Below are 17,244 nucleotides of genomic sequence, written 5' to 3'. Positions count from 1 at the left end.
TTCCTTTCAGAAACTAATTTAGTGGAATCAATATGTGGATAAAAGGATTGAGAATGTGAAAAAACATCTATTTGGAGCTCAGCTTTGCAGAGACAAGCATAAGGAAGGAAATCCACTCCTTCCAGTGAAAGGGGGGCTACGCTGACGCAGAGCTAAAAACAAGACAACAGGATTTGCTCAAGCAAGAGCATAATGTCTTTGTTGGTGTGATCCTTTTTCCTTTCCCATTCAGCCATATGGACTGTAATCGGTGGATACACAGATTCTATCAGACATTTCTTCTTCTTTTTCATCAAATCTACATCTCTAAATCTGGAAAAGGTCCAATGAAACTGTATTGTCCAATGAAAGCAGTGTGACCCAAGAAACTGTAGCTGTTTTATTCTGGAAATATTTTGTTGCTCGTATGTTTTCAGTGAGAAAAGCTAAGATGTTAAAGATTACGTCAGGGTCGGGTTGATCAAAGCAATTTAGCACCACTTCTCCCTTCCTGTTTTTGTGAATCCTCTCCTCTGTGCTGCTCCCTGAATGCATTTGATGCACATCTGTGCATCTGAGTACATTTGGCAGAATTGATGTAAAGGTTTTCCCAGGGAAAAGTGTGATTGTATGCAGAACTGATGAGGAAAAAATGTGTAGAGTAAATACACCCCCCTTCCTCCCCCAGTGACAGCGTGGAAAGGTGCCAGTCCCCTCGCGACCCTGAGCAAAAAAATGATTGATGGAGTTTGCTCTTAGTCATCAAAACTGGTTAGATAAGGATTACGCAACACATCCTATCTTTGGTTTGTACAGGTTGTTGACTTCCTCCTATCCTTTTGTGAGGTCTGTCCATTTACACCACACAATCCTGCAATGTCGACAAGTAATGAAATCATGAAGAAAAGAACATAAAAGTACATCTGGCCCTGAATTCTAAGGTTTAATACACCAAGGCATGATAAAAGATGTTCTGCTTCTTACCAGGTCTTAAAGGGCACATCTTGTAAAAAGTAAAAGAAAAGAAAAACTGAAGCTGTGTTGAGGTGCATCTATTTAGGTGTCTGCAATTACTTACAAATCAAAACTGACTTTTTGCTTAGTTTGAAACTATCTCAGCATGAAAATATGTTGTTCAGTGAACCGTTCAGATCTCTGAAGTCCTGCGGGTTGTTTTATTTTGGTTTTCTCACTTGTAGAATTCTGATTTAGATGGCAGCAATGTCATTGAGTCAACCATGAACTAATGGCTGAATCCGTGTCTCCAATGTACCCAGGTTCTGTGGCCTCAAAACAATCCCAAATTATCCCCCCTCCACCTCCATGCTTGACAGTTTTACGGCATTTTGGTCCTGTAGCCTGACCAAGTCAATGCAATGGTAGGGAGGAAGGCTAGATTATATGAAGAAAATAAACCTTCTTTGATACAGCTGAACAAAATTCTTTATTTATATTACTATATATATATATATATATATATATATATATATATATATATATATATATATATATATATATATATATATATATTTCAGCTTTTATTTTTTATATAAAAGCTGAAATATATATATATATATATATATATTTCAGCTTTTATTTTTTATTATGTCGGTTTTGGTCCTCCATATTTTACAGCATTGTGCTTTGTGAATATATTTGCCAAACCAAATATTGCCAAAGTTTTTTACCTGATATCTCTGTGCATGTGGTTTCTGTATATATTTCAATATCATATTTTGATAGTTTTCTTTCACATACATATCAGAGTGGGAGTCCAGCAAAAGTCTGAAATTGAGGTTCTCAGGTAACCAATTATTCTGTTTCTCAGTTTGAGAAATAAAAAGGAAACCCGTGAGGAGAAAAAAAACTTCAGAAACCTAAAATTCAGGTGGGAGTGAGGAGCAACAGAAAATATTGTTTAATCTTTATTTAATCGTGTCCGGGAGTTGAGACCATTCACTACTCAAAAAACATTTTGACAGAAATATGTTTCGGGCACTGGATTTTACTCCAGCTCCATGAGTACACACACATTAGCAGCAAAGGGGTCCAGTTACTCTGCAGGACAACATGCAGAAAGGGTTTGTTTCTCTGATATAAATTGTGAAATTACTTCACTGTTGCTCACTTTCTCCGTATTTCTTTTAGGTACTTCTATAACAACTAACGAGCCTGGCTGTTGGGTGAAACACATCCACCTGCGTGACCACAAACTTGTTATTTTTGCTTAAGAAAATCTTGTGCTAATCTAGTCAAGTTTCTTATAATTTAAACCTGGATGAATCACCTCATTTAAATGACTAACTATCCAGCAGCAAAAATTCTTACAGCCTGGAACAAAAACAGAAAAAAGGCATATTTATGCATGATTATGTGTGTGTGTGTGTGTGTTTGAGTGACAGCTAAATTGCAGTCTATGGTGTCAAATAGAGTCAATTCGCTCTTACCAGTCAATACTTAGCACTTTCTGTGAAATTGACCCCTGAAGTATGAATAAAGACCTGACAGAGCAAAATCCTTTTTATTCTGAAGATAATATGGCTTGTCTTGCTGTCAATTGCCCTAACAGACCGCTGTACTGGCTCTTAATTGGCCGGGGACAGTCGAGGCACAAATTTGAGCAAAGCACTCGGCCACAGCAACATTTCCCCCGGCTGGAGGCTTCTAGCCACAGCTGAAAAGAGGATGACCAGCTGGACGGCCTCTACGTCATGGGGCACAAGCTCTGACAGCAGCTGGCTCCCCCACTTGATCCACCTTGGCTTGTTGCAAAGGGTTGACTAACTGCACCGCTAGCAAGTGGTTGGCTGACCGCTAAAGCAGACTACGGGTCCAAAAAGATCTTAGCTGGAAGTCAATGTCTTGACCGGAGCCCTTCACTGCTCCAACCCCAGGCCTTCACAGGAGGTTTGTTTTTCTTAAGGAGACTTGAACAAGGAGCCAGAGTTATTCTGTAATTTATACTTGCAAAAGAGAACTGACTGCTATTATTTTAATGTTGTGATTAATTTCACTTTATTCACCAAACTATTTTATTTTCTCTGTGAATCATTTGGGAACCATTACAGCCATCATTACTGTGGCACCATCAAAAGGTCTACATTTCATCTTGCTCACCAATTTTGCTTAATGTTTGTTTGTTTTTATTTTTTCTAACCCATTAGCAAATGCTAATTTGGCAAGTATTTAATGGTCCTTCCATCAGCTAACCTTATCTTAAATCAAGATGTTAAATATATATATATATATATATATATATATATATATATATATATATATATATATATATATATATATATATATATATATATATATATATTAGGGATGGGCGGTATGGACTAAAAAATGTATCACGATCATTTCTGGCATTTATCCCGATAACGATAAAAATGACGATAAAAAAAAATACCAATTCAACTCCACCTTTTTAACTATAAATCTATCTCGCTGTCAGATCCACCATGTTTGTTACACAAAAACGTCATCAACGGGAATTTATCCTTCTTTCTTTCTTTCTTTCTTTCTTTCTTTCTTTCTTTCTTTCTTTCTTTCTTTCTTTCTTTCTTTCTTTCTTTCTTTCTTTCTTTCTTTCTTTCTTTCTTTCTTTCTTTCTTTCTTTCTTTCTTTCTTTCTTGCTTTCAGGCTCATTTCCTTCCTTCCTTCCTTCCTTCCTTCCTTCCTTCCTTCCTTCCTTCCTTCCTTCCTTCCTTCCTTCCTTCCTTCCTTCCTTCCTTCCTTCCTTCCTTCCTTCCTTCCTTCCTTCCTTCCTTCCTTCCTTCCTTCCTTCCTTCCTTTTTCCCTTCCTTCCTTCTTTCGTCCTGCTCTCTCCTTCCTTCCTTCCTTCCTTCCTTCCTTCCTTCCTTCCTTCCTTCCTTCCTTCCTTCCTTCCTTCCTTCCTTCCTTCCTTCCTTCCTTCCTTCCTTCCTTCCTTCCTTCCTTCCTTCCTTCCTTCCTTCCTTCCTTCCTTCCTTCCTTCCTTCCTTCCTTCCTTCCTTCTTTTGTCCTGCTCTCTCCTTCCTTCTTCCCTTCCTCTTTTCTCCCTCCTTTCCTTCCTTCCTTCCTTCCTTCCTTCCTTCCTTCCTTCCTTCCTTCCTTCCTTCCTTCCTTCCTTCCTTCCTTCCTTCCTTCCTTCCTTCCTTCCTTCCTTCCTTCCTTCCTTCCTTCCTTCCTTCCTTCCTTCCTTCCTTCCTTCCTTCCTTCCTTCACGTACGTTGTGCGTGGATTTAACACAGAACCATAAATCAGCGTTACACACAAACGTCATCAACCGGAATTTATCATTTTTACCGCGAGATGACAAATTCTTATCGTGGGGAATTTTTTTGACGGTATATCGTGAACGGTAAAATATCACCCATTCCTAATATATATATATATTCATAAACCGGCACGCACCCTTCGCTCCAGCCACGGCACTCTCCTTCATGTCCCCTCTCCACGGCTTGTGACGATGGGACACCGTTCCCTCTCTGCCTCCGCCCCACGCCTATGGAACTCTCTACCTGACTAAGTCAGGAATGCACCTTCTGTGGAGTCCTTTAAAACGGGCCTTAAAACACTTTTTTACAAGCAGGCTTTCCCCTCAACTCTTCCCTTGAACCCCTTTTATTCAAATATTTTTTTTAATTTATTTTTTATCTTTTTGCTGCCCACAACTTTTTATCTTACTTAGTAGCTAGGTTTTGTCCCGTTTCTTAGTCTTGTTTTTAGTTTCTTTGTAAAGCGCTCTGAGATCTGTCGTTTCAGGTGAAAAGCGCTATATAAATTGAAATTATTATTATTATTATTATTATTATTATTATTATTATTATTATTATTAATAATAAATATGCCTCTCAGCCTGCTCCTCTTTGTCTTAGCACTGGAACCATTAGCCGAAACTATTCGACTGCATACCGATGTAAAGGGAATAACGGACATGAAAAACACAAAATTACCCAAGGATGATATCCTTGTGTTTATGTCCTCCCCTCAACTATCAATTTCTGCAATTGTGGATATTTTCAATGAATTTAAACATATCGGGCTATAGAATACATTTTAATAAATCTGAAGCTATGCCACTGGGAACCCTAACTACTACGGTTGTCCGGGAGAGTTTCCCTTTTAGAGGGTCGAGATCTGGCTTTACTTATTTGGGGATAAAAGTGTCAGACCTGAGGGATTTACGAAGATAGAATTTTGACCCAATTTGTACTTCAGTCAAAAGAGACCTGTAGCAATGGCAAAACTTAACCCTTTCCCTGTTTGGTCGTATTAGCTTCCTTAAGATGAATGTGCTCCCTCGACTCTTATACCCTTTGCAAATGCTCCCTTTATATTTATAAAAAAAAAATCAACCTGGACTTAGAGAGGGCATTTTCCTAATTTATTTGGCAAGGCAAAAACCTCTATCCTTAAGTCATGCCTGACGTTTAGCTAACGGTTCTGTTTTATCTGGCTTCACGGACAAATAGAGCGGCTTATCATCAGCATAGCAATGAAAGTTTGTGCCATGATTCTGGATTATACATCCCAATGAAATGATCATGGTGGTGCCTGCTAATGAACTCTGATTTATTCCTCCACTAGTTAGAAATATATTGCTCAAGTCACTGGGGTTCTGTCACATCTACAAAATAAACAAAACTATTCTGCTGCGCATTGAAAAAACCTCCAAATGAAATCCTGTACTCTGAAACTTGGGCTTAATGTCATTAAACACCACATAATTCATGCCCATCTGTCAGAATAAATGTTAATTTATTGATTTCACTCCTGTTTCTCAAACCAATGAGACTGAGTTGGAGCACTTTGGCATCACGACACCAGCATTCCGCAGTTTCAAATGTCACACACAACCGTTTTATTTCACCACAAATGCAGACTGTCACTATGTTGGATTCAGTCACATGTACAGATGTACTTGAGTATTCGTCAGGCATTTCTAACCCCCCTTGGTGTCTCCTTACATTGGTTCTGCATAGTAATACTTAGAATGCATTTGTAGTCAGACAGAACTGCTGGTGGTGCTATTTCTCATCTTTTATTTAAACTGGAATGTTTATTTGAAAGAGTTTTTACATCTCTATCCTGTTTATTAGTGGATAAAGCTGATGAATGACCCAGCATCACTGGAGCACCAATGCCTATTTGAACCTAATAAACGTTTCACTTGGAGCCCTCAGTTAAGAAATGTAAACTGACATTTAAGCCCAACATATTAATAAGGATGTTGTAATTTCAGCGTGCCTACTTGACTTTTATATTACACATCTAATAAACTCCCGGAGCAGGGTTTCTCTCTCCATGTGCATGCTGAGGCGGCCTCAATGCAGAATATAAACACATGAACAAATCTGAGAGATAAAAGTTAATGCCATCCATTATAATTCAGTAGGGAGAATTCAGTGGAATTAATTTCTGATGAAACTCATAAATGCACATAGATTAGGTTTAATTAGAAACATGCATTTAATGGAATAATTTATGATAATTTTTAGTAGTGCCAACATATCTAAATAAACATTTTATTACTTTCTATTATTTTATTGGTTTACCCAGTCACATACTGGTGATGTGCAGCTGTGCACCGGAAATTGCAGAGACATGAGTTCACTTCAAAATTAAATATACTGTGGTTCATTTAAAAAAAATAAATAAATAGGCAAACCCACCCAAAAAGTTTGTTTCAAATTCTGCAGAACATTTCAAAAGTTTTTTTTTTTTTTTTTTTACAGGATGTGTGCAAATTGGATGCAAAAGATAGAGCACAGAGTTACGTTCATTTTGGTTCATTTAGATGTATTATTCAAAGCTGCATTTTGAGGCAAATGCAGAATAACGTGTTGAGTTATAACAGAACTGGAGAGTATTTCTTTACTGAATGAAGAGCAATGACACACAAGTGTCTTGTCTTGATGTTTGAGTTTATCATCACGTCAACGGGTACATCATCTGGTTTATCATCTCCACCACATTCCAAAAAGAGGTAATAAAAAAATGGTCACTAAGACTTTTCATTCTGAGATGAATTCAGAAAGATGCTTCACATAAAGAGATAACAACAGCGCTGAAATGAAATGAGATGGTGCTGTTCACACAGACAATCAGAGCTGGAGGGTGAGAGATTTAGGCATTAGTGTTGTCGCAGCCTGTGGAAGCACTCATCTAGAATTCGAACACAATATTACCAACATGGACTGAGGCTGATTGGGAGAATGTCTTGTGTACAAAGTCCTTACTACACAGTGTCCCAATTTACCAAAAAGGATGTGACCAAATGTGCAGCTAAATGGATGTCAAGTATTTTTCTATTTTAAGATTCTACATGCATGTATTCAATGAATAATCATGAAAAACATTTTATCTATTGGTGCTGTCACTTTCTCTAATTCTCACAAATCACACTGTGCAGCACTGATGCTTTAGCCACAACAGCTCTGCCCTTTCTTTCAATCTTGACTATATCTATCGTGCTTCTCTTTTTTCCAAAGTCTCATATTGAATGATGACCACAGTATAGATGGATGCTATGCTACTGTGCCAAAAAGGAACAGTGGCTGTCAATAAAGCTAAAAAGCTAAAAAGCAATAAAGCTAAAGAAGCAAGTTTTAAATACTGCAACAGGACTTTAGACTTACCTATATTTGGCTAACAGTTGCGAGAAAACATTTACCGAACAGTTGTCTTTCAGTTGAAGTTTAATAATAATTAAATAAAAAAGTACAGGCTTCCTATAATTCTTTGTTATTTAGAGGTTAAATGTAATGGTAATTTATGTGCTTTTTTTATTGTGTGTTTGGAAGCATGTAGTTCAAAATAAATGTATAACTGTAGAAGCTTTCACTCTTTTTATTTCTTCTCTCTTTAGTATTACATGTGGTGCTTGAACAAGGTGTGATTGGTGAAATGAACATACATCGTTTGTTAAAGAAGGATTCTGTGGATGGATGGCTCTGCCTTTCCCTAAGAAATGTGGCTCCTTCGGGGCCTCTTACTTGTTTGATTTGGCTCTGATAGGGAGTTTTGTGAAGTTAATTATGTTGTTCTGGTCATGTTAGTCTTCTCTCCTTGTCTCTGCGTCTATTTGTGTCATTCCCTATGTCTTTAACTTTCACTTGCGACAAACCTTATTAAATATGAGTCATGTCCAGTTTTTTTTTCCACAGTGGTGCAGAAGCTAAAGACCATGCAATACTTTGTCTTCGTTGAAGATGAGACTGGTTGCATGTCCAGGTGATTTATTTTTTGGGGGGTTTGTATTATTTTATATATAGAGTTGACTCCATCACTGACTGAGTTGTGTGCTGCTGCCATGACGACATCAATACATTCTCGAACAGACTGTCAGAGGTGCATGCAAAGTCGATTAGTCTTAGAAAACAAACAACAGAGTTTTTCCTTTTTCTTTTAATGGTGTTGCCACTAATGCAAAAGCATTTATATACCTGTGTTCCACCACAGAGTTGAGACAAACATCTATTTGGGAACAGGTCTAATGAAAATAGGAGCAGGTCGTACGTGATCTCAAACAGTTCTCATTTATTTGCATCATTAAATTAATTACAACTCCAATGCTCACAAATGTGTGCATTTAGATCTGTTTTTATCCATAATCCTGCTCGCCTGAGTCTATTTGTTTCTATATTTTTTTGAGAAACCTGTTTTGCATATTTATTTGCAAATGGGATGGGATGAAAGCATTCAAGGAATTACAAACAGCAGAGTGGTAGGTGTTGAAAGGGACTAAATGCTTGTCAGTTGTCAGAGGCATCAAAGGGACTGGAACAACGTTGACAATTGTGGAGCTTTGTTTGTTTCCAAGTGGTGGGCCTGAGACTAGAGGAGGGATGTAGGGTGGATTTAGATTAGCAAATGGATAAGGTATATTCATATAAATGTGGAAATGGCTGATTAACATGTGATTTTGGTCAAACACTGCATTGACCAAAAGAAATTGAAATAAAAAAGTCCACCAAGAATTTCCTCAAAGGTCAGTGCTATTGCTACTGAACTACTTTCACAATTCTGATGGCAAAACAAAGAATCTGACAGGTTTCATGTCGATGCACGGATGAGTGAAGCTGCTGAAACAAATTCAAGCTGTGATCCGAAGCATCAGACTGAAGTCACCCGCTGTGACTTCTGGATTGGGGATTACTCACCACACAGAGGGGGGAAAAAAGGAAAAAAAAAAAAAAAACCCATGGGATTATGCTTATGTTGCGTTGTGCCCAGTAAAGCACTGGACTGAAACCTGCAGACAAATGATAGCACAGCTATGCACGCGTGGGATTTACTCTTCATCCCGTGGCTGAGTCACAGGATTTTCTGAAAAGCAAAAAGTATATACATAAATGGTACATTTAAAAAAAAAGATTAAATAGAATAAACAAATGAAATATGCTTTGTAGAATAAGGTATACAAAATAATAAAAAAACAACCTCCAGAGATTTCATGAAAGCTGGTATATGGTGTCCATTTGTCCATTAACTCCTACCCTCTTTATTCAGAAAATGATTTTTTTTTCTGTTATTGTAGGTTTTTAATAGATTTCTTCCTTATATTAATTTATAAACTGTATATCCTCTTTTGAAGTGACAATGTTGAACTAATAACACCAAGTAACAAACAAATCTCCCTCACGAAGATCATGTAGGGTCACCAAAGTTAAAATAAATAAATAAAGAGTCCCCCACAAAGATTTTCTGGGTGGCAGCAAAGATTGACACTGTGTATCATCCTCCTTCATATAAACCAAAATCTGTTCAGGCATCTGCAACAATCAGTTATATCCTTTAAACAACTCACAAGTAAAGTCTTCAAGGAGTGCTCTGAACATACACAACCTTTCATTCACATGGATACCACCTATAAATTATATATCATATATAGATATAGATCAATAAAAAGAAATAAATAAAAAAACGATGTTAGATGGTCTGAAATTCTCCCCCGTCTTCCCCTCAGTCTCTTACTTGTTGCTTGTTCATGCGCAACACTCTGTTTCTGATTACTCATGACCCAATAAGTCATATTGTGTAGTTCTTCTGCTTCTGTGGACTATATTTAACATTTTGAAGGGACAGCCTAGGAAGGCGTAGGTTAGAGGACGTGTTGGTATCATGCAGCATTAACGGTGCCCAGATGTGTAAGTTGCCCCTGTCATGTGCAATAACACCATCCCGGATTCTGGGACCTGAACTGTGACCTGATAACAACCCATGGTCTTGCTCCTTTTTAGCCTGGAGGACACAGCGACCACAGTGTTCATGAATTCCAACCAAAACCCTCAGATCCCCATCATTTCTTCTGAAAGACTCAGCCTTTCTGGGACGCTGAAAGACCAGTCCTGTTGTTCACTTGTTGTCTAATAACCTAATTTGTAACAAATTCAAAATGAAAATACTTCTCAAGTCTTTTGCAGACTTTGTTCTAGGCAACAGATCTACAGTATAAATGCTCTCTGTTATAGAATTCTCTGCGTTATCTAAGTCATCAGGTACGAAGCTCTTCCTTCAGATTTCAGTTCAAGTCCCATTTCACATGTAAACGTGTCCTCCGGCAAGATACTGAACCCAGAGCTTCCCAGTGTGGCTCATTTTTCTACATCTCTTTTAATACCAGTGACTGCGACATTAATGTGAAGTAACTGATTCATCATTGCGCTTTGTCAACTAACTCAAAATTATCTGTGTTTCATGTTATATGCATTCAGCATTAAGATAAACCTACCATGAAGCCCTGTTGGGTAAAATATTAACAATTTGGCCTCTAATAAATACAATTATTAACTCTTTTTTCAGGATTGTGTCTCTTGAAATCTTCCATTTCCAAATGTTTAACAGATTTCAAGACTTACACCTACTAAGGGCATTAAAGCAGAATTTTGATTGAAGAACTTCCACCAGACATGTAGACAAAATTGGGTGATAAAGCAGAATGCTCCTTTAAAGGTTTTTGCCAGTATGAGGCTGTGATCCAACATTTTCTCAAACCTGGAGTTTTGAGAAAGTAACTTGGTTAATTGTTATATTCCAGTCCTGCAAAGCTAAAAACAGGTTATGAAACAGGTTATGAAGGTCATTTAACAGAAAGGAACTCCTCTCAGAGCTTGTCACGTGCCACTTTAAGTAAGACCCTTTTTTCATAATTATGATTTGGTTATAGTATAAGAACATCCACATGTGGGTGATACGCTTGATTGATCAAGTCTGAAATTAAATGCCACATAAATGAAAAAAGTAAGAAAAGAAAAATGTGGAGCTTTTAGGATTAAAGAGGAGTCTGAGGCAGTGGCGTCAATTCAGTGGAAGCTAAGGTATGGCAAGGTTACGAGTCACAGAACTTAACTATCAATCAACACGTCCAGCAAATACTCATCACAGAGTCTGCTATGTAGCTTATCTGTGTGGTCAAGAAAATTTGAACTTTTTCAAATGCAGTCTCGCTCACTGCAAAAACTCAAAATCTTACCAGGAATATTTGTCTTATTTCTAGTTAAAATGTCTCATTTTTAGTCAAAAAATCTCATTACACTTAAAACAAGAGTCATTACCAGAAAAATAACTTATTATTATTTATTTGTTATTTGACCATTTTCACCTGTTTCAAGTAAATTTTCACTTGAAATAAGTAGAAAAATCTGCCAGTGGAACAAGATTTATCTTCTCATTACAAGCAAAACAATCTTGTTCCATTGGCAGATTTTTCTACTTATTTTAAGTGAAAATCTACTTGAAACAGGTGAAAATGGTTGTTTTTGAGTCTTGTCTTAAATTTAATGAGATTTTTTTAAAAAGAGACTAAAAATTAGACATTTTAACTAGAAATAAGACAAATATTCTTGTTAAGATTTTGAATTTTTGCAGTGTATAATAACTAGTGAAATCGATTGTGTTGTTCTTATTTGCATTTGTAGTTATTCCATAAATGTATTTAAAAAAACAAACATTTACATTTAACCCTTGAAGCAAAGGTGTGGCGGCTGCCATACCTTGCCATACCCAATTGACGCCCCTGGTCTGAGGTTCTCTATTGTAGACCCATGGGAAACATCACCCACCTCTGGCGCAGATACCCCCTTCTTGGCGTTCGGCAGACGTCATGTTATGGGCGGTGAGTTGTTCTGTCATCATGAGCATCCTCGGCCAATGAAGGAACCAGCGGAGGAGACACTTAACGTCCCTGCGGAGCGGTGCGCGTCAGTGCCAACGGTCAGTGCGCGCCGCAGGTCGGGGCCGCGGATCCATCCCAGCCGCCCTCGCACTGGAGAACATATGCACATCGGAAAGTGACTTCTGATCCTCCGCCGTTGTACTACAGCTTATTTTGTTTTCATCTTGAGGACTGCGGGATGTGTGAAGCGGCAGTGGAAGTTTTCTGTGTGGATTTCAATGCAGTTTTGCGCGCCACTGGTTTCTTCTGGATTCTTGAGAGAAATTTCAGGCTGAAAGTAAGTAGTGAGTTGTGACTGTTGTGTCTACGATTATCAGACTCAGAATATCCGAGTGAAATGAGCACCACAGTAACAACAATAGGAAAATAGATTAAAACATTTAAAATGTGCAGTGATCATAATGGTTTTCTTAAAGACAAAAGAAAAAAAAACACAAATGAATAAAAGTAGACTAAATATATTTAAAGAGGATGTTACATAAGAGCCTTTCTGGACTCATCCGTGCAATGGGGCAGATTTTTATTATTTATTATTTTTTTAGGGATTTTCCTTTTATATGCGAGGAGTTTTTGCATGACTGCGCCCTTTGGATGGGAGTATAATGAAGAGAAAAAGCGTAGGGATATGACAACTGACATCCAAATGCGGAATAAGTGCTAACAAAAAAGCCTGGAGATTTTTTTTTTTTTACTGAATGCAAATATTCTTAAGTCAAAATGATCTAATTTCATTTACTTTTCAGAATAAGGTCTTAACATTGCGATTTCAGTCTGCCTTTTCTGGATCCAACAGTGCGCGCATGGAGGTTTCAGTTTGGATATTTCACTGTGTCCGAAAAGTGACTAATACTTTTCATAGAACAGCTCTGGGTGTACATTTTCCTTTTTTCATTCCATGTAACTCGACAGTTTCAACATGTAGGAGGAAGCCCAGAAACCTGCCTGCCAATGGATTAAAGAAGCTGCAGTCAGCTGGGTTTTGTTTACTACTACAGCTGTTGTCCGGGCAGATTATTGCGTCACTCATCCTCGAGCTGGAGTTAGTGTGCTACCGTCCATCCATCCATCCATCCATCCATCCATCCATCCATCCATCCATCCATCCATCCATCCATCCATCCATCCATCCATCACGGCGCTGCGCGACCCAAACGCACGTGAGCAGCAGAGCAAAGCCTCCTGCCAGCTGATGTCAAAGCCACTCTGCTTATTGAATCATCAGCCCATGTTTACTTCCGACTCTGATGTCATTTTGCTCTTGTGCAACAGTAATTTAAAAACATCTTATGAGAGCGCATAATTTTGCTGCCGCAAGTAAGTTAAGGCAGGGTTCATCAGCCAATAGGAAAATATTAACAGTAAATTAAAAATAAATAAATTATATATATATATATATATATATATATATATATATATATATATATATATATATATAAAAATGCATCTCTTTTGCAAAACATTCAGAGCTGTTTTTGCAAATCATTTCTGTTTCTGGTTTTCCCAACTTGCCACATTTTTGTAGTTGCTCCTGCTGTTGTTTCTCCATTGATATTGTGGTGGCATGAAATCTCAGGACCACTATAAAAACATTTTTAGATATATGCAGACCGCCGCAATCAACCAAAAAGTGGTTGAGAATTCCTTTGAATATGACAAGTAAAAGGAATAGCTTCAGGTATTAAAAAAAAAATTATAATGTATTTTTATTTATTTTCAACAGAAGAGTTATACTTGAGGCCAAAGGTCCTCTGAAAATGCATCAGTGTGGGTGTTTTATTTGCTACGTGCACTTTCACATTTCGGCCACCAAGTGTCCCTGTTAACATCAACAGAATGAAAAATTGTGAGGGAACTGACCGCTCTCCCCTCTGGCCTTGATGGAAGGGTCCGAGAATAACAAAAAGGACCACTTCAAGAGTCATTGTGGCTTGTTTTCTTGTACATAATTGTAGTAACATGTAGGTTCAATGACATAAAGGATGATGTGGAGGGATGGCTATGGCAGCTTACCGTCACTTTGCAAAGAAACTGATTCTTCTAAGATACTGAAAATACAATTTTTATGTTTCACCCACGTGGGGGGGGGGGTCTGTTCTCCATGTTGTTCCATTCATCAATTGTGAAGAACTGACTTGAGGTAGTAACTTAAATGACATCAACCTGTGCTGCAGGTTGATGCATCTTTGACACTTGTAGTGTAAATAAGACAAGTTAAAATTGTTTTAAAGGATAATTGATCCAACTGCTCCACAGTTGTCATCTCCAGATATTTTTAAGAATAAATAAATTCACTCATAAAATATGTTTACCTCCAGAGAGATGGATGCTTTTGTTGCAGTATGCTTTCTCAAACATTTGTCTTGTCTAAAACTCTGTCTCTCAAACACCCAGTGCTTGACATCTTTTTCTGTTCGTGTTTACTTTAGGTGACAATGTGAATATGCAGCATCCGTTTACCCAATGATTGAGGCCAGCACTCCAACGATGTTGGACAGAACTGAACCAGCACACTGCACCGTGTGCTGCTGTACGCTTGCCAACAAAATCTTCATGGTGCTTTTCATGGTGCTGTTGATACTCGCCACCTTATTTGGAAATCTGGTGACTCTGGCCGTGATTCTTGGGACTAAACACTTCCACACGCCACAGGGTTACCTAAAGGCGTCCCTCGCCGTGGCCGATCTGGCTGTGGGGATATTTGTGGTGCCGCTGTCAGTCTACGCTGAGGTCTATCTCATGGTGACTGACTCGGCACCAGAGTGGACCTCATACAACTCACAGTCAGTAGGTTTCCACCCGTGTAACATCATCGGCCCAATCTTTGCCGGGTGCACCTTTGTCTCCATCACAACCATCTTCCTGCTCACGATTGAGCGTAGCATTGCAGTGCTGAGACCGCTGCACAAGGACTCCGTCATCACTCGTAAAAGGACCACAACGCTCATTTTTCTCTCCTGGGTGGGGAGTTTCTTCTTGGCTGTGTTTCCAATGGTCTTCAGCAGGGAGATAGCTCTGGAGTACAACTCTTGCAGCCGGATGTGCAACTACGCTTTAGGGACCATTGGCAAGTTCCCCAGCCAGGCCTGGAACATCCTCCTCCTCTTCCCCGCATTTGACTTTACACTCCTCGGAGGAACCGTCGTCATTAATATCATCTCTCTGTCCAGCATCAGGCAACACTCAAAACGCAGGAAAACCTTGGCACGGACCGAGTGCCACAACACAAGCAATCCCACATTCTCAGACATTAAAGCAGCCAAGACCATCGGGACTCTAACCGTGGCTTTCACAGCATCGTTCACGCCCATCGCCGTGTTTGTGGTCGGGAATGTTTTGGGGAATAAATGGTGCAACTTTTCCTTTATTGCCTTCTGGATTTTGGCTACCAATAGTTGTTGGAACGTCATTATTTACAGCGTGAGGGATCAGAAGTTCAGACTTTGTGCATACAAACTTCTTATGGCTTCCCACGGACAAAACACCACTAACACCTGAAAACTCAGACGGACCGAAGGCTGTTGACGAGACTGAACAGCTCAACGAATCTAGATATCTGTGGACCACTCAAATGTTTTTTTGCCGTTTATATTGTGATTCTCTTTAAGAGACAAAACATATTCTGCATGTCTTGTGGATTGCTCTTGTGAAAAAACTATTATTTTTTTTCTTTTTCACATCAATACAAAGCATGACATTTTTATAATTACAGATTTTGGATATTAATATTACTTTTCCTGTGAAGATTTGTCATGTTTAGTGTGATGTTAAATAGCTGAGGCCTGTCTCAATCTGTGGAGTGGTTGTTCAGTGTAACTGATTAAAACCTATTTAAAAAAAAAGATTTTCTCTTTCTGTAATGTGCAGCCGTATGTTTAAAAGTCAACGCACAAATATTTGCTCAACATTCAACTGAATTGTGATAAATGAGAAACAGTCGATATGTGTCTGTAATGTATTAATTACAGTTGTCAAATTAGGGCCCAGAGGAACATATTGCTATGTTGCATAAAGACACCCCCAATAATCTGCAGCAAACCACCTCCACCCAAACATTTAAACAAAAAATGTGGTGCATCAAAACATGCCATGAGTTAATTTTTAATTGTAAGAATAACTTACTATGTTTAGGTCAATAAATTAATCTAAAATAAATGAATGCATGTCTGAAGTAGATACATACAGTAAGTGTCATATAACATATTCAAGTCACAAACTATTAACAGAAATCATTTCCTCACAAGAAGTAACTTAAGCCTGAAATAATCAAGAGTAGCCCCCAGACCCTTGTACTTTTCAAAAATAGATGCAGGACAGGAACATGGACTGTATAAGAAAAACTAAACATCCTCTGTGACATCATCCATAGGTTGTCTGACTAATGATTTGAAGCTTTTCTCTTTTGGTGCAAATGAGAAGATGTGGAAAGCTGGCTGAAACACACCTTCCTTATGTCAGCCAGAGTTAGCCATTTTAGCTTGGTGGGCTTTGCTTATATAAACCTATATGATACCACTTTAAGTTCATTTTGATTAAATCTCTGCAAACATTCCCATTTCAAACGTTGCTACTGAAATGCCATTTGAAACAAGCTGCTCTCAGAGCTGAAGGGCGAGGTCAGACTCACCGCAGTCAGGCAGGCTTATTGGTATCAGGGTGCAACTTGAGTGATGATTGACTGCAGGTCCCAGCAGATTTCTACATGGAAAGTGTTGAAGCAATTTGCCGTGGCTCCCAGTTCCTTCAGCCGATTCATGTGGGAAAACCTGCAGTGCTGTCAAATAAATGTTTGCACTGGAATGTTTCATTGTACAAAAAAAATCTTTTTTTCTTTTTATTTGCCTTCTTGCTTGCGCTAGTTTCAAAGTGCCCTTCATCTTTTCACCTCCACTGAGCATTGATATTTCTCTCTCTTTATTTTCCATTCTGAGTAGTTTCTCCCAATGCCAACGCAGGGTGTCAAGGATTAAATCCTTATTTTTACTTCATACAACCAATGCTGCTTTGGATTATTTTAAATAGCTTTTTTCTACATCTTTCTAGCGATGAGCTACTCCACAATCGCTGCATACTTAATTTCATTGAAGCATTTAAAGGAGCATGAGGCA

At 38.4% G+C, this 17,244-nt stretch overlaps 1 protein-coding gene across 2 annotated transcripts; it reads left to right on the top strand.

The window, feature by feature from the left end:
• Window positions 1–12,204: 12,204 nt before the first annotated feature.
• On the top strand, window positions 12,205–15,925 carry LOC133441113 (beta-2 adrenergic receptor). Of its 2 annotated transcripts, none has more exons than XM_061718504.1 (2): window positions 12,205–12,416; window positions 14,566–15,925. In XM_061718504.1, exon 2 carries the CDS (start codon window positions 14,600–14,602, stop codon window positions 15,632–15,634), a length of 1,035 nt encoding a protein of 344 aa, XP_061574488.1. In that variant the 5' UTR covers window positions 12,205–12,416; window positions 14,566–14,599; the 3' UTR covers window positions 15,635–15,925. The 2 variants fall into 2 exon arrangements, with proteins under 2 accessions (XP_061574488.1, XP_061574489.1); XM_061718505.1 differs by lacking the exon at window positions 12,205–12,416 and adding an exon at window positions 13,235–13,453.
• Window positions 15,926–17,244: the final 1,319 nt, after the last annotated feature.

Source organism: Cololabis saira, chromosome 3 (assembly GCF_033807715.1).
Source record: "Cololabis saira isolate AMF1-May2022 chromosome 3, fColSai1.1, whole genome shotgun sequence".
In the NCBI taxonomy this organism is placed as follows: Eukaryota; Metazoa; Chordata; class Actinopteri; order Beloniformes; family Belonidae; genus Cololabis; species Cololabis saira.
This window is presented reverse-complemented; position numbering and strand designations above follow the sequence as displayed.

What these genes read in the sequence shown, in the direction of transcription:
- LOC133441113 (XM_061718504.1), top strand. Translation starts at nt 14,600, where the DNA reads ATGATTGAGGCCAGCACTCCAACGATGTTGGACAGAACTGAACCAGCA.